Source organism: Hemitrygon akajei, chromosome 6 (assembly GCF_048418815.1).
Source record: "Hemitrygon akajei chromosome 6, sHemAka1.3, whole genome shotgun sequence".
Classification (NCBI taxonomy): Eukaryota; Metazoa; Chordata; class Chondrichthyes; order Myliobatiformes; family Dasyatidae; genus Hemitrygon; species Hemitrygon akajei.
In genome coordinates, this window is record NC_133129.1 from 139,845,587 (window position 1) to 139,864,335 (window position 18,749).

The 18,749-nt window shown below is 39.8% G+C and overlaps 1 protein-coding gene across 2 annotated transcripts in view; it reads right to left on the minus strand.

Moving 5' to 3' along the window:
• Positions 1-18,749, minus strand: part of LOC140729541 (uncharacterized) — a 170,656-nt gene that overhangs the window by 75,729 nt on the left and 76,178 nt on the right. For both annotated transcript variants that reach the window (XM_073049386.1, XM_073049385.1), the window contains exons 3-4: positions 16,831-17,275; positions 12,753-12,892 (exon numbers count right to left, since the gene is read on the minus strand). In XM_073049386.1, the coding sequence (XP_072905487.1) occupies positions 12,753-12,892; positions 16,831-17,275 (585 nt within the window). The remainder of the gene's footprint in view (positions 1-12,752; positions 12,893-16,830; positions 17,276-18,749) is intronic.

Sequence of the window (18,749 nt, forward strand, 5' to 3'; positions counted from 1 at the left end):
CTCCTAAATCAAATTTACATGTCAATTTTTCCAATGATATTCTTGACATCTTTCCTTTCCAAAGAAATTTCCTTACATATTTATTCAGTTCTTGAAAAAACTTCTGAGGTAATTGTATTGGTAAAGTTTGGAATAAATATTGCAATCTAGGAAATATATTCATTTTTACAGCATTAACTCTACCTATTAATGTTATTGGTAACATCATCCATTTATCAAGATCCTCTTTTTTTTTAATAATGGCAAATAATTTTGTTTATATAAATTTTTTACATCATTATCAACTCTAATACCTAAATATTTTATCCCATTTATTGATCATCGAAATTGAGTTGCTAATCGACATTGATTATAATTTCTTTTCGTAAGGGGTAAAATTTCACTTTTATCCCAATTTACTTTATACCCTGATACTTTCCCATATTCTTCCAATCTAAAAGACAATCTTTGCAAAGATTGCAATGGGTTTGTTAAATAAATCAAAACATCATCAGCAAATAAATTAATCTTATATTCTTCTTGATTAACTCTAAAGCCCCCAATATCTGAATCTGTTCTAATTAATTCAGCTAATGGTTCTATTGCCAATACAAATAAAGCAGGTGATAATGGGCAGCCTTGTCTAGTTGACCTCGTTAAACAAAATGGTGTTGAAATCTGACCATTTGTAACTACTTTAGCTTGAGGATTAGTATTTAAAGTTTTAATCCATTGTATAAAAGATTGTCCCAACTCATATTTTTCCAATACCTTAAATAAAAAATCCCATTCCAATCTATCAAATGCTTTTTCTGCATCCAAAGCAACTGCCACACTCATTTCCTCTCTTTTTTGTGCCAAATGAATTATACTAAGTAACCGGGTTATATTATCCATTGATTGTCTGTTTTTAATAAAACCTCTTTGATCCATATGTATTAATTTTGGTAAATATTTAGATATTCTATTAGATAAAATTTTTGCTATTATTTTATAATCTGTATTCAACAAAGAAATAGGCCTATATGATGTTGGTTTTAAAGGATCTCTATCTTTTTTTGGCAATACAGTTATGATCGCTGTTAAAAAAGATTGTGGGAGTTTATGCATTCTTTCCACTTGGTATATTAATTCCATAAAAGGAGGAATTAATAAATCTTTAAATTTTTTATAAAATTCAGGAGGAAAACCATCTTCTCCTGGAGATTTATTACTCTGAAGTGATCCTAAAGCTTCTTCAACCTCTTTTAATGTAAAGGGCATATCTAATCCTTTCTGTTCTTCCAAATTTAATTTTGGAAAGGTTATTTGTGATAAATTTATCTAACTCAGCAATCTTATTTTGTGATTCTGATTGATATAGTTCAGTATAAAAATTTTTTAAAGTTTCATTAATTTCTAAAGGCTTATAAGTAACCTTATTTACACTTGTTCTTATTGCATTTATTGTTTTAGAAACCTGTTCTGTTTTCAACTGCCAAGCAAGAATTTTATGTGATCTTTCACCTAGTTCGTAATATTTCTGTTTAGTTCTCATAATTACTTTTTCTGTACGATATGTCTGGAGTATATTATATTGTAGTTTTTTATTAACAAGTTGTCTTCATTTTTCTTCTGTCATATATCTTTGAGATTCTTTTTCTAACTTTATGATATCTTTTTCCAATTGATCTATTTCTGCTGCATATTCCTTCTTAATTTTAGATGTATAACTTATAATCTGACCCCTTAAATATGCTTTCATCGCTTCCCATAATACAATTTTATCCTCAACTGAATGTAGATTTGTATCCAAAAAAATTGAATTTGTTTTTTCATAAAATCACAAAAATCTTGACGTTTTAATAAAATTGAATTAAATCTCCATCTATAGATCGATTCCTCCTTATCCATCATTATCATTGTCATTATCAAGGGGGAATGATCTGACAGTATTCTTGCTTTATATTCCACACTTTTCACTCTACCTTGAATATTTTTTGATAATAAGAAAAAAATCAATCCTTGAGTAAGTTTTATGTCTATTTGAATAAAATGAATAATCTCTTTCTCTTGGATTAATTTTTCTCCATATATCAATCAGGTTTAAATCTCTCATTAATGATAGTTTTGTTACTTTTGATTTTGTAGCAACTTTAGTTGACCTATCCAAAACTGGATCTAAACAAAAATTATAATCTCCACCTATTAATATTTTATCATGTGCATCAGCCAAGTTCAAAAAAACTTCTTGTATGAATTTTGCATCATTTTCATTTGGTTCATAAATGTTCATAAAAGTCCATAATTCTGAAAAAATTTGACAATGTATAATCACATATCTCCCCCCGAATCAATTATTACATTTTGTATTTTAATTGGTAAAGATTTATTACCCAAAATTGCAACTCCTCTCGATTTTGAATTAAATGAAGCTGCAATGACATTTCCAAGCCAATCTCTCTTTAATTTCTTATGTTCTGTTTCTGTTAAATGTGTTTCTTGTAAAAAAGCTATATCTCCTTTCATTTTCTTAATATATGTTAAAACTCTATTTCTTTTCACAGGTCCATTAATTCCATTAACATTAAAACCTAAAAAATTAAGTAAATTAATTATTCATAATACCTTGGGAACTCTTCAAAATTCTCCATGTTGCTATGAGTCTCTCCCCAACCATCCAGGCAAAAAAGAAGAAAAATGGAAGAAAGATAACTAATATATAAGAAAAAAAACAGAAGACCCCACCACTAATGTTGCGAATAAAAAGAACACAACATTACCCCCCCCCCCATTTTACGGGTCATGGCAATCGCCATGATTGTACATGTGAAACTCGCAGCTATCGATCAGGAGCTCCTCCAGCTCCCCCGCAAAAAAAAAGAAAATATATTAGTGGAAAAAAAAAGAAGAAAATAATTAATGTCTCTACTCTCAATTAATACTCCTCGACTATTTTTTTTCCTTATAAATGTCCATCAAGTCCAACCTTGTTTCAGTCTTCATCATTAGTCCATTTCATTTCTATAATTCTTTACTCCTCTTCATGGACATCAGGTAATTCTTGTACAAATTTCTCCGCTTTCCGGTAGTCAACGAAAAAACTTCTTTCTTCATTATCCAGGAAAATTATCAATTTTGCTGGGTAGCTCAATAAAAATTTATAGCCCTTTTCCCATAAAGATTTTTTCACTGGATTAAATTCCTTCCGCCTCTTCAAAAGATCGTAACTTATGTCTGGATAAAAAAAACTCTTTTCACTTCTATTATCAATGGCCTATTTCTCCTTTTAGCACCTTGAGTAGCTGCCTTCAAGATCATTTCTTTATCTTGGTACCTTAAGCATTTTATCAAAATTGATCTTGGCTTTTGATCTTGTTGTGGGCTTGGTCTTAAAGCTCTGTCTGCTCTTTCAATTTCAATTACTTGACTTCCTTCTTTCATTTACAAAATTTTCGGAATCCATTCTTGAAAGAATTTTATTGGATTTTCTCCCTCTGTACCTTCCATAAGACCAACAATTTTAATATTATTTCGTCTACTAGAGTTCTCAAGCGCATCCATTTTTTCCAACATCCGTTTTCTTTCTATTGTCCAAGCAAGATTATTGTCTTCTATCTTATCTATTCTTTCAGTGTTTTCTTCTACTTTTACTTCCATCTCTTTAACTTTGTTATCCATCTTCTTTCGTTTTTCCACCACATTATCGAGTGTATTCTGCATCCTTCTTATAGCTTTTAATTCTTTCATAATATATATCAGGATATCTTTTATGTCTCCTTTAATCTTTTCCTTCTTTTCCTCCTCTTCTTCCTCTGAATTTCCCAAAGAGTCTGTTTCTGCTTCCGATCCACTTCCAATTTCATTTCCAGCCGTAGTTGAGATTTGTAGTTTTGTTAATATCTGTTCATGCATACTTTTGCGCATGCGTTGTTCTTGCCGTTTCTTCTTAGAGACCGCCGACATTGCTGCAACTTCCTGTCCCGCATCATCAGAAGTGCCATGCACTTTGCCGGGAGGAGATCCAACTTGAGTCCGAGGCTTCGCCGAGACGGTTAGGCCTTTATCCCCGCCAATTTGCGCAGTCTTCGAAGTAGTAGCTTTCTTCTGTTTCAGTTTAGGAGCCATATCAAAAGATAATCCTGAGTTGCTTATAAATAGTTTCCAGTAGATATTTGTTAACTCTTCTTCATTTAAACCCTATTTCATTACTTTTTACGAGGGAGCTGGATTCCCAACGTCTCGATCCTACGTCATCACGTGACGCCTCCCCAGCTTAACACTTACTATGCTGGTTTTGAACAGAAGGAGACTGGAACGTCACACCCACCCCGAGAGCCTTGAATAAACCTGTGTCCACAATCACTATTGCAAATGTAAGATTAGTCCTCTTGGGGAGCGTACCTGCAGAAACCTTCTGGCCTGAACAACCACGTCCTTAGATCCTGCACAGATCACCTGCCAGGGGTATTTGTAGATATTCTTAAACCACTCGCTGTTTCAATCTGAGGTTCCCACCTCACTTAAAGGCCACCATTGAACCTATGACTCCTCTCCAGTGATTCTGATATTACCATCATGAACTGCTTCAAAAAGCTGGTCATGCCAAATATTAACTCCAGCCTCCCAGGCAACCCATCCCCCCCAGACATTCTCTCTACTCCCCCTCTCATCGAACTAAAGATAAAAAAGCCTGATACAAAGGGACACAAAAGCTTCTTCCTCTCGGACATCAGATTTTGAATGGTCCTTGAATCCTGCCTCACTATTCCTATTTTGCAGTATTTATTTATTTTGTAACTTATGGTAATTTTAATGTCTTGTACTCTTATTGCTCTGCAAAACAACACAAATGTTGTGACATACATCAGTGATAAGTAATCTGATTCTGACTATTGAGCGATTCCCTAGTATAAGATGGACTCTTGACTTTGATCAATCTCATTATGATCTTGCACCTTATCGCCCACCTGCACTGTACCTTCTTTGCAGCTGTTACACTTTTTTCTGCATTCTATTATTGTTTTACCTTGTTCTACCTCAGCGCACTGTGCGCTGACGTGATCTATATGAACAGCAGGCACTGTAAGCTTTTCACTCTGCCCAGGTATGTGTGACAACAATGAACTAATTCCAAAGCCAACTCAGTGAACAGCCCCAACAGCCTGTCCTGATCCAACCGCATAGACACTATGGCCAAGGAAGCTCACCAGCATCTCTACTTCTTCAGGAGGCCAAAAAAAAAATGTCATGTTCCCTCTGACCCAATTCTTAATCAATGCACCACAGAAAACATCCTATCATGGCTTGACCATAACAAGGGGAATTGAGTATAGGAGTAAAGAGGTCCTTCTGCAGTTGTACAGAGCCCTGGTGAGACCCCACCTGGAGAATTGTGTTCAGTTTTGGTCTCCAAATTTGAGGAAGGACATTCTTGCTATTGAGGGAGTGCAACGTCGGTTCACAAGGTTGATTCCCGGCATGGCGGGACTGTCATATGTTGAAAGATTGGAGCGACTGGGCTTGTATACACTGGAATTTAGAAGGATGAGAGGGGATCTGATTGAACCATATAAGATTATTAAGGGATTGGACATGCTAGAGGCAGGAAACATGTTCCCGATGTTGGGGGAGTCCAGAACCAGAGGCCACAGTTTAAGAATAAGGGGTAGGCCATTTAGAACAGAGTTGAGGAAAAACTTTTTCAGCCAGAGTGTTGTGGATCTATGGAATGCTCTGCCACAGAAGGCAGTGGAGGCCAATTCTCTGGATGCTTTCAAAAAAGAGTTAGATAGAGCTCTTAAAGATAGCGGAGTCAAGGGATATGGGGGAGAAGGCAGGAACGGGGTGCTAATGTAGATGATCAGCCATGATCACATTGAATGGCTGTGCTGGCTCGAAGGGCCGAATAGCGTACTCCTGCACCTATTCTCTATTGTCTATTGACCGCTCTGACCATGACCACAAGAAACTGTAGAGAGTTATGGACGTGGCTCAGCATTAGCTCACAGAAAACAACCTCCCTTCTGTGGACTGTGACTACACTTCTCACTGCCTCAGTAAAGTAGTCAGCATATCCAAAGATCCCACACACCCGGATATTCTCCCCACCCCACCCCCACCAGGCACAAGATACAAAAGCCTGAAAGCGTATACCACCAGGCTTGAGAACTGTTTCTACCCCGCTGTTATAAGACTATTGCCCAGTTCCCTAATATGGTAAAAATGGACTCTTGACCTCACCTTCTACCTTGTAATGACCTTATTTACTTATTGCCTATCTACAGTGTACTTTCTCTGCACCTGTATCACTTTATTCTGCACTCTTATTCTGCCTTGTATCATCTCATTGCGTTCTTGTAATTGCTCTGTACGAATACTATGCCAGGCGTGTTCTTCTTCGTACCTCAGTGTGTGCGACACTAATAAACCAATTTCCGAATCAAACAATCTGAGTTCATGCCAACCACCACATGAGCATTATCACCACGTGAAGCTCAGCAGTTCAGGAGAAAATTCAGTCATTTGATCCAATGGATTTGTGTGGGAGATGATGATGTTCCACAACATGGCTTCCCATTTTTGAATCAACTAACTCAGCACAGATTTTGATTCAAATCTTTGACCTTCCTGCTGTCAGATCAAGTAGTGCATTCCCTTACAATATCCATTTATCACCTTGTTTTGAGGTGAAGGAAAAAAAAGTAACCTTTAACTCAGTTCATGGATCTTCATTTCTAATTCCTCAGGAAATCTGCCAAAAGGATCTGATACTTAGAACCAAAACAATGGAGCCATCGCACTTTTCAGAAGTGCTACAATTCAGAATTTATTTGCATCTTCAGGATAACGCACTTCATGCTGGTCAGTTTCTAAAGACAAAATTGAAAACAATGGAAGCAATCACAACCCCTTTGCACCCTCTCTTCCTTCCCACCACTAATCCATCCAAATATCAAGCCTACCCATCCCTACCAAATATCAGTTCTATACTCCAACCACCCAGTGACAGCACCCCACCTACCCCCAATAATTTGGATCAGCTGGCAAGCTCTTCCTTTACCTCATCCATCCATTTATCAAATAGTCTAATTAACCCAGGCCCTTTTCTTGCAAACCACAGGTGCAGCCTGACTAATCCAATCTCCCAGTATAGAAAATAAAAGAGAGTTCTGAAGAGTCCAAGGCCTCTTTCATGGTGCTTGATGCCTCGAACTTCATTGTTAGGCACAGGAGTACATTCAGCAGAGACTCATTCCACCGAGATGTAACACTGAGCATCTTAGGAAGTCATTCCTACCTGTGGCCATCAAACTTTACAACTCCTCCCTCAGAGTGTCAGACACCCTGAGCCAATAGGCTGGTCCTGGACTTACTTCCACTTGGCATGATTAACTTATTATTATTTAGTTATTTATGGTTTTATATTGTTATATTTCTTCACTATTCTTGGTTGGTGCAGCTGTAACGAAACCCAATTTCCCTCCGGATCAATAAAGTATGTCTGTATGGCTGCGTTTTCCCTTGAGAACTCCTCAAACAAAACGCTCACTGGCTACCATGAACAAACTACATAATGTCTCTTCAGAGTTGCTGACCAACTGCTGATCTGATGAACCCAATTCAGATACTGCAGAGTAAGCTTGAGTTACAGCTATCTGCTTTATCTGGGTAACATGATTTAATATGTTCAACTTCTCCAGCAGTCTGCTTAAGTACAGCTGTAAATTTACTTGTTGGAAATTGCATAACATTCAAAGCTACTGATTTATCATAGTGAACATGTTTTTAATTACAATAAAATAATTTCCATGAACCATAGAACACTACAGCGCAGAAAACAGGCCATTCGGCCCTTCTAGTCTGTACCAAAACTTTATTCTGCTAGTCCCATTGACCTGCACCCAGTCCATAACCCTCCAGACCTCTCCCATCCAAGTATCTATCCAATTTATTCTTAAGACTTAGTGAGCCTGCATTTACCACGTCAGATGGCAGCTTGTTCCACACTCCCACCACTCTCTCAGTTCCCCCAAAGTTCCCCCTAAACCTTTCCCCTTTCACCCTAAAGTCATGTCCTCTCATATTTACCTCTCCTAATCTAAGTGGAAAGAGCTTACTTGCATTTACTCTGTCTATACCCCTCATAATTTTGTAAACTTCAATCAAATCCCCTCTCATTCTTCTACACTCCAAGGAATAAAATCCTAACCTGTTCAATTTCCCTGTAACTCAACTCCTGAAGACCCGGCAATATCCTAGTAAATCTTCTCTGCACTCTTTCAATCTCACTGATAACCTTCCTATAGTTAGGTGACCAGAACTGCGCACAATACTCCAAATTTAGCCTCACCAATGTCTTATACACCCTCACCATAACATCCCAACTCCTATACTCAGTACTTTGATTTATGAATGCCAGGATGCCAGAAGCCTTCTTTACAACCCTGTCTACCTGTAATGCCACTTTCAGGGAATTATGTATCTGAACTCCCAGATCCCTTTGGGGTGTTCCTCCGCACTCATCAGTGCCCTACCATTTACTGTGTATGTCCTACCTTGATTTGTCCTTCCAAAATGCAACACCTCACATTTGTCTGCATTAAATTCCATCTGCCACTTTCTGGCCCATTTTTACAGTTGGTCCAGATCCCTCTGCAAGCTTTGAAAGCCTTCCTCACTGTCTACAACACCTCCAATCTTAGTGTCATCAGCAAACTTGCTGATCCAATTTACCATATTATCATTCAGATCATTGATATAGACAGAAAACAACAATGGTCCCACTAGAGATCCCTGAGGCACACCACTAGTCACAGGCCTCCAGTCTGAGAAGCAATCATCCACTACCACCCTCTGTCTTCTCCCACACAGCTAATTTCAAATCCAGTTTACAACCTCTCCATGGATGGCTAGTATCTGAACCTTCTGAACTAACCTCCCATGTGGGACCTTGTCAAAGACCTTAACTATAGTTCATGTAGACAACATCCACAGCCTTTCCTTCATCTACTTTCTTGGTAACCTCCTCGAAAAACTCTACAAGATTTGTTAAACACAATTTACACGTGCAAAGCCATGCTGACTATCCTTAATCAGCCTTTAGCTGTCCAAATACTTGTATATCCGATCTCTCAGAACACCTTCCAATAATGTACCTACTACTGATGTCAGTCTCACCAGACTGTAATTACCTGGTTTACATTTGGAGCCTTTTTTAAACAATGGAACAACATGAGCTACCCTCCAATCCTACAGCACCGCACCCGTGGCTGAGGTCATTTTAAATATTTTTGCCAGGGCCCCTGCAATTTCTACACTAGTCTCTCTCAAGGTCCGAGGAAATATCATGTCAGTTCCGGGGGATTTATCTACCTTTATTCACTGTAAGGCAGCAAGCACCTCCTCCTCTTTAATCTCTGTATGTTCCATGACACTACTGCTTGTTTCCCTTCCTTCCATATACACTATGCCAGTTTTCTGAGTAAACACTGAAACAAAAAAACTGTTTAAGATCTTCCCCCATCTCATGAGGCTCCACACATAGACGACCACTCTGAACTTCTAGGGGACCAATTTTGTCCCTTATTATCCTTTTACTTTTAATATACTTGTAGAAACCCTTCGGGTTCACCTTCACATTATCTGCCAAAGCAATCTCATGTCTTCTTTTTGCCTTCCTGATTTCCTTCTTTACTATTTTCTTACATTTTCTATACTCTTCAAGTACCTCATTTGTTCCTTGTTGCCTATACCTACTATACACCTTTCTCTTTTTCTTAACTAAACCACCAATATCCCTTGAAAACCAAGGTTCCCTATGCCTGTTAACTTTGCCTTTAATCCTGGCAGGAACATGCAAACTCACCTTTGAAGACCTTCCACTTACTGAACACATCATTGCCAGAAAACAACTTATCCTAATCTACTCTTCCTAGATCCTTTCTCATTTCCACAAAATTGGCCCTTCTCCAATTTAGAACCTCAACTCGAGGACCAGACCTATCCTTATCCATAATTAACTTGAAACTAATGACATTATGGTCATCATCATCATGTGCCATACTCTGCCAGAGCCTTGGCAACCACTTTCTTCCACGGCGATCTGGTGGCAGTCAAACCTCTTGCACCTCTGGTGGTGACGCTGGTCCACTTCTTGATGTTGTCAATCCAAGTTGTCCTCTGTCCGCCTCAGGAGCAGCTTCCACTCTACTCTGCCTTCAAGCACAGAGTGTTCCAGTGTGTCATCAGTTCTTGAAATGTGCACAAAATAACAAAGTTTCCTTTGGATAACAGTTCCCAGAAGTATTGGTTTTGTTCCAACCTTTTCTAGGATGAAATTGTTGGATCTCCTTTCAATGTATGATACCCTGAGGATCTGTCTGTATGTCCACATCTCAAATGCTGTCAACTTCTTTTCATCAGCTGCTTTTAGGGTCCACGTTTCGCAGCCATATAGGGCTACTGGCCAGACGAGACTCTTGAGGAGGCGTATCTTGGTGTCAGTGCTCACAGATCTATCTTTCCAGATGTTCCAGAGTTTGGTAGTGCTTGTGCGTGCCATTGCTAGCCTTCGCCTTATTTCCTTGCTGCATTCATTTGTGTCATTTAGTTCTGCACCAAGGTGTATAGAGGACATTTGTTGGATCTTGTCACTGGACCCAAAATGCTCGCCTACATATACTTCTATCACCTGACCTGTCTGGTTCCCTAATAGGAGATCAAGTATTGCATCCTCTCTCATAGGTACCTCTACATATTGATTTAGAAAACTTGCCTGAACACATTTGACGAACTCCAAGCCATCTAGCCCTTTCACAGTGTGGAAGTCCAAGTCTATACGTGGGAAGTTAAAATCCCCTACTATTACAACTTACTGTTTCTTACATCAGTCTGCTATCTCTCTACAGATCTGCCTCTCTGACTATAGGGTGGTCCATAACACAACCCTATTAGTGTGGTCACACCTTTCCCGTTCCTCAGCCACACCCATATGGCGTCAGTGCACAAGCCCTCCGGGCTGTTCTCTCTACGCACAGCTGTGATATTTCCCGATTAGTAATAGATAGATAGATACTTTATTCATCCCCATGGGGAAATTCAACTTTTTTCCAATGTCCCATACACTTGTTGTAGCAAAACTAATTACATACAATACTTAACTCAGTAAAAAATATGATATACATCTAAATCACTATCTCAAAAAGCATTAATAATAGCTTTTAAAAAGTTCTTAAGTCCTGGCGGTAGAATTGTAAAGCCTAATGGCATTGGGGAGTATTGACCTCTTCATCCTGTCTGAGGAGCATTGCATCGATAGTAACCTGTCGCTGAAACTGCTTCTCTGTCTCTGGATGGTGCTATGTAGAGGATGTTCAGAGTTATCCATAATTGACCGTAGCCTACTCAGCGCCCTTCGCTCAGCTACCGATGTTAAACTCTCCAGTACTTTGCCCACGACAGAGCCCGCCTTCCTTACCAGCTTATTAAGACGTGAGGCGTCCCTCTTCTTAATGCTTCCTCCCCAACACGCCACCACAAAGAAGAGGGCGCTCTCCACAACTGACCTATAGAACATCTTCAGCATCTCACTACAGACATTGAATGACGCCAACCTTCTTAGGAAGTACAGTCGACTCTGTGCCTTCCTGCACAAGGCATCTGTGTTGGCAGTCCAGTCTAGCTTCTCGTCTAACTGTACTCCCAGATACTTGTAGGTCTTAACCTGCTCCACACATTCTCCATTAATGATCACTGGCTCCATATGAGGCCTAGATCTCCTAAAGTCCACCACCATCTCCTTGGTCTTGGTGATATTGAGACGCAGGTAGTTTGAGTTGCACCATATCACAAAGTCCTGTATCAGTTTCCTATACTCCTCCTCCTGTCCATTCCTGACACACCCCACTATGGCCGTGTCATCAGCGAACTTCTGCACATGGCAGGACTCCGAGTTATATTGGAAGTCTGATGTGTACAGGGTGAACAGGACCGGAGAGAGTACGGTTCCCTGCGGCGCCCCTGTGCTGCTGACCACCGTGTCAGACCTACAGTCTCCCAACCGCACATACTGAGGTCTATCTGTCAAGTAGTCCACTATCCAATCCACCATAATAATGCCACTCCTCCCAGTTTCATCCCTCCCCTCTATCACGTCGGAAACAACAGATCCCTGGAACATTAAACTGCCAGTCCTGCCCGTCCTGCAACCAAGTCTCACTAATAGCAGGAATGTCGTAATCCCACGTGCCAATCCAGGCCCTAAACTCATCTGCCTTACCTACAATACTCCTTGCATTAAAATAGATGCACCTGAGAACATTTCTATCACATACAAACCTCTGATTTCTGTCTATACATGCAATCCTTGCGTGACCTTTATCCTCCTCCACCTCACTATCTGTTCTAACACTCCAGACATGAGATATCTTTCACTGTATCTTTGACTAATAAAACAGCCGCATAAACTGACTTGGAAGAGATTGCATTTCCCTGAAAAAATGTCAGATTCAAATTTCGATATAAAGTTGAGTTTGAACTGAATAGGTTGGGGGTGAGTTTTAAAATGCCTAAAGGTATTTTCGCAACCAAGATGCTGCATAAAATGGGGAGCCGGTAGAAATTCATTCTCGTTTTTAATCTGATAAACTGCATGCACAGCAGTAGAATCAACATGCTCTTGCTTCTAAAATTCGGAACTTGAGAATGAAGTACCACAGTACTGCATTGCACACGGCGCGAACAACTGGGGACGGTTTTCCTTACTTGTTCTTTGTCACAATGCACAACATTACCTCAGTGTCGTCTTGGCCGTTCTGAGGCTATGATATGGTGTGGTTTTATTCTGCACGTCGTCATTTTCAACTTCATAATGATGCAGCTCAGTCCATGACCTGGCTGTACTGGACAGCTTGACCTCATTCTCTTTTGGTCTCTGCATGGAAGACAGTAAAATAAAGACTCTGTGAATTCAGGTTTCAAACATTATCTGATTAATTTTTAAATTCAATCATGTTAGTACAGGTGTCTGAAACTTCTCCCCCAACATCATTAGATTAGATTCAACTTTATTGTCATTGTGCCAAGTACAGATACAAAACCAAATGAAATGCAGTTAGCATCTAACCAGTAATGCAAAGAATAGTGTTATTTACAAAATAACTGCGAATAAAAAGTAAGTGCTACAGCACACAAATATAAAAGTACTGAGACAGTCCAATATGGTGCAATACTGCTTAGTGCTGTGATGTGAGGTTCGGCAGGGTCACAGGGAAGAAGCTCTTCCTGTGCCTGCTGGTGCGGGAGCCGAGGCTCCTGTAGTGCCTACCAGATGGGAGGAGAGTAAAAAGTCCATGGTTAGGGCGAGATGCATCCTTGATAATGCTTTCACCCTACCCAGGCAGCATTTATGGTAGATGTTCTCAATGGTGGGCAACTGGGTGCCGATAATCTGCTGGGCCGTTTTCACCACCCGCTGGAGTGCTTTGCATCTGATACGGGACAATTGCCATACCACACTGAGATGCAGTTGGTGAGTATGCTCTCAATGGGACAGCGGTAAAAGTCCGTCAGTATCCTGGGACAGAGGTGAGCTTTCTTGATGCTACGCAGGAAATAAAGACGCTGTGGCTCCTTTATGACCAGGATGGAGGAGTTCAGGGACCAGATGAGATCCTCGGAAATTAATAAATGCCCTTAGATTAGACACAGGACAAAGCTCTAGATGGATAAACCTGAGTTTATTACCATCCTCAGAGCAGCATGTTGTCCATCTTGAAGGTTCAAATTATTACACAGAACCACATACAAAATGCTGGGGGATCTTGTCAGGTCAGGAAAGGAACGAATAGTCGACGTTTCAAGCTGAGACCCTTCATCGGGACTGCAGAGGAAGGGGGAAGATGCCAGAATGGAAAGGTGGGGGAAAAGGAAGGAATACTAGCTAGAAGATGGTAGGTTAAGACAGGTGGGGGGAGGGTTGGAGGGTGGGTGAAGTGAGAAGCTGGGAGGTGGTAGCTGGAGAAAGTGCTGAAAGAATAGGAAGCTGATTGGGGAGGAGGTGGGGAAAAATTACTGGAAGTTAGAGAAACCAATGTACTTTCTATCAGGTTGGGTGCCACATGAGCTACTGCTCCTCCCAGTGCTCTCATCGTGGTAGTAGAGGAGGTCATGAACTGACATGTTGGAATGGGGATGGGGATTGGAATTAAAATGGCTGGCTGCAGAGAAGTCCTGCTTGTTGCAGATGGAGCAAAGGTACTTGACAAAGCAGTCCCTCATTCTGTGTTGGAGGGTTTGCTTTGTTACTTCACCTGGAAGGATGGTTTGAGGCCCTGAATGGAGGTGAGGCAGGAGGTGAATGGGCAAATGTAGCAATCCTCCACGTGCAGGGTTACGTGCCAGGAGGCAAATCAGTGGGGAGGGATGAATAGACAACGGAATCACAGAGAGAGTGATCCCTCTGGAAAGCAGAGAGTGGAAGGGAGAGGTAGAGATGCATTTTGTGGTAGGATTCTGTTGAAGATGCTGGAACTTGTGGAGAATGATCTATCACACAGACCTTCTTATGATAATATCTTGCAATTTCAACAAATTATATCAAATCTAGGCCAGGTGTTAGGAACTTGATTAAAATTTGCCAAACCCATTTATCAATTTTAATATTCAGATTGCACAAAGCTTTACCTACAACCCCAGATCTCAATAATCAGCTACTTACATAAAGCACTGTTTCATTAGCATTATTCTGACAATTGTAAGTCAATTGCACTCCCCCCCCACCCCCGCCACCAACCTTGCAGTAAGAGTCACCGTGTCTAAGTTGGGTGCTATGTAAATATAATAGTTTAACAATGGCATCTCACAGTGAATGAGTCAGAGGAGATTACTGTCCTCAGAGTTCTGGAAGCAAAAATGTGATTGTGATGGGCAGGTGAAAGAAAATGGTTTATTTATCAGCACATCTCAACAAGTGATTGATTTCACCACTTGAATGAGTCTACATTCCACCAGATCAACAGAGTCAAATGAAGTTGCTTTAGTTATTGTTACTGAATTAGCTGGAACTTCTATACATTAGAAAAGGGGAAAAAAAGCATGCATGTTTCAAATCAGAATACAGAATAGAAAAAGCTGTGGACACACAATAAACCGTGAATCAGATAACAAAAAATGTTTCTGATAGGGTCCTCCTTGAGAATATGAACTGAGAGAACAGGTTTTACTATTTCTTAATTTTTTGACATAGAAGGAGACTATTTAGCTCAGTGTTAATGCTGGCTCTCCAAACTACTCTCCCACTTATTTCCAAATAATTATTGAATCTCACATGCTTCCAAATTTGTAAATACTGCTTTCCCTATGATCCCCTGCACAGAATGCTGATCACTTCTTGACATCAATTTACTAACGATTAACGTACAAGTGCATACATTAGCTATGTCTCCCTCATTCCTGTAAGCAGCAGGGGGGGATCAAGATGGGATTGCCCTTGCCACTACTAACCCGGCCGTAGATCCTGGCTTGGTGGCGACAAGATTGTTATTACTCACTTCCACTGATATCTCTGCCTTATCAGTCATTCACTTCTCACCCTTACCCAAGACAAAGGGTGATTCACCATTATGCTTAGCATGATGATAGGGATTGGCTGAGACTTATGACCACTGACTTTGCAGCAGTGGAATCAAAAAGTAGTAAATATTTGGGCTGATCTGGCTTTAGAAGAGTTATATTTCTAGCTCCAAATGGCTCAGTCAGTATCCCTAATTGTCACCTCAAGGATCTGAAATAAGCCAACCCACAATGAAATATCACACCTTTAACATTTAAAAGCAGCCAAATATAAAGATGCACACCCCGGAGAATGGTAGAACAAACAATATATTACAGTGTATCTGACATTTAATGTCCACTGACACAAAATGGATGATGTGCTCACTATTATTACCAAGTATCCACATAAACCTCTAGTTTTACGAACTGACTTATTTAATTTGATTATCTTAACTTTTCTTAGCACATTTCAGCAGGAGGCTTCTGGATCCAAGGTATACCTTGAAGACTGATGATAGTGATGTTATGAATGAAAATTAGGAATTATGTGGAAGGGTAAGTAAGTATATTGGGTCCATTTTTGCAGTTGAGGAAGAATAGCACATCAGACAATCCAAGAAATGTAACGGTAAATCAGGGACAAAGATTTGCCAGAACAGGACTGAATGACTTCCAAGGAAAATAGATGAAAGGAACGGATGAAATATTCCTTTCATTTCCTCCCAATCCGGGAAGATATCATTAAACTGGAAAATTGTGCATGTCATCGTTATTTCAAGCACTGAGTACCTGTGTATATAACAATAAACACAGGTGAAACTAGAAAAATATATACCAGCTAATTTTGAAATTTTTTCGGTGATTCAGAGACAAATTCCATAGAACATTACTGCACAGAAACAGGCCTTTTGGCCCTTCCTGCTGTGCAAAGAAGGGCCAAATTCCTGGCGTTAATAATTAGGGGAATTGGTAGGTAAACAGAGAAAAAAAAATGTCAGGCAAATAAAGGAGTTGGTCAAAGCTCAAAAGTGTAAAGCAAAATCTAAAGCAGGGATTCCCAACCTAGAGTCCATTAACCTACAGTTAATGGTAAGTCTCCACGGCATAAAAAAAGATTGGGAACCCCTGATCTAAGGGTATTCCTATTGAACAGGGCAACAACTGAGAATAAATTAATCTACTTTAATTAAGTTCTAAGGATAGGCACAAAATTGATTGAAAGACATTAACACTATCTAATGGGGTCGTCACAATTACTGAACCCATGAGAAAATTCTAACAGGCCAAAAATTTGTAGGAGTTGGTTTCTTACTTTACCTTTTCTATTTCCATTGTCCATCTCTCATTCTCCATTTTGTCCTGGTCCAATCGTTCTCTCTCCTCTCTCAGATACTTCAACCTTTGTCTGTCTTCTTTTTGAGCTCTCTCCATCTCGGCCTTCTCTCTTTGCTTCCTTTCATACTCTCGCTGCTGATAGTTTGCTTCCTCTTGCTTTTGTTCCCGTTGGAGCACCCTTCTTTCCTCCTCCTCCTCCACCTGCCACCTTTTCAACTTACCGATACCCAGCTCCCTCTGGTCCTCTTGCTCTCTTCTTTCTCTAGCAAAACTATTCTCCATGGCTGATTCATTGACATGGTCTTCCTCTGTGAATCCCAACTCCTCCCTACGTTTCTGCCGACGCTCTTCTCTCCTCTGAGTCCAGTCACTGAAACCTTCGTCCTCATCCAGGGCAGAATTGGTTGACTTGGAACTTAAAACATATCTGTGATTAACCAAGAGAAAAAACAGAAATAAATAAAAACCCCTATTTATTAATGTTTGGTAGTTTCAAGCTTAGAAGTGCGATTGAATAAATTAACATTTAATTACCACTGCTGCACAGTGCTGCAGTGTGTCTCATTTACAAAATACACTGCAGGTACTTGTCAGATTACTCAGACAGCACCTCCCAAATCCCTGAACTCTACCACGGAGAAGAACAGGCAGTATGTATTTGGGAATTCCACCTCATTCCTCACCAAGCTGTAGATCTTTATGATTCGACTACACAGTACAGTGGTATATTGCTTCCCTGTTCTACTGCATCGTGGGAGTACTGTCACCAGCAGGTCTGAAGCTGTTCACCACAGCTTGAGGGAAAATAGCAACAGGTAACATACAATAAATGCTGGCCTTGCCATTGATACCAGATTCTGAAAAGGAACATTAACAAAACCCAATAATCACCAAAATACCTTTAAATCTGAACTATTCCATATCGATGACACAAAGTCGGGTTTATTTCACTAAACAGTTTGCTTACCAAGGACAATATGGATTGATAAAGTTGACACACAAGTCTAGCTGTGGCAATTCTTCAGGTTGGGCAAGTGATAGTATGTAGTCATCATGTGACCTGCTTCAAGTTCTTCCATGATGCAAGCAGCTGTCTCTCCACATATTTAGTTTGAGCAGGAGAGCCTGGTCTATGTTTTGAACCTCATTAGCAGCAGAGAGAGCCCTTATCTGTTCAGCTTTAGAGTTAATTGATTTGCAAAGGCACAGAACTATTAAGACTACTGTTTACATGGTGGCATCTGCATTATGAAACCCTAATTAGCATGTTATTAATGAGGTTCTCATTGCCTTTGGGAGCAGCTCATCTGACCAAAAGGAGTGTGTTCAAAGAGCAACCAGTGGTAATTCAATGGGAATTACTCTACAGCAGGGTAGGCTCATACCATTTCTGCTTACACATCAACAGGGAACATTAAAATTACCTCCTAGCATTCAATAATGTCAATGTTAATTGTTTCTCTCCTAAACAGAACTTTGATTAAAAAAAAATTAAATCTTGACATTTTATCTTAATAATGAAATTTAATCCCATTCATTTCTTAGTGAAATTTTGAGATAATAATGTTTCCCATCAGTGAAAAAAGTAATGAAGAAACATACGCTGCTCATTGTGTTGGGATGTCACTGGTACCTGATGAGCCACAGCTTTTTGACATAATAGGATCACCCTTGATAATGGACACCGTCTAAAAGAGCAGCCATCACACAGACAGCTATCAAGATCATCAAAGAGAAAGCTGTAAGAACCAGTGCCTGCTGGTCTCTGAACCTTAGATTTCAAAGGAGAAATTAGGACCTGTCATTTAAGAGGACAATGCAGAAACATGGCATTGACGTTCAGCATTATTATACAAGAGTTGTACAAGTTGAACAGTCTGAATAAAAATATCTCTATCAAA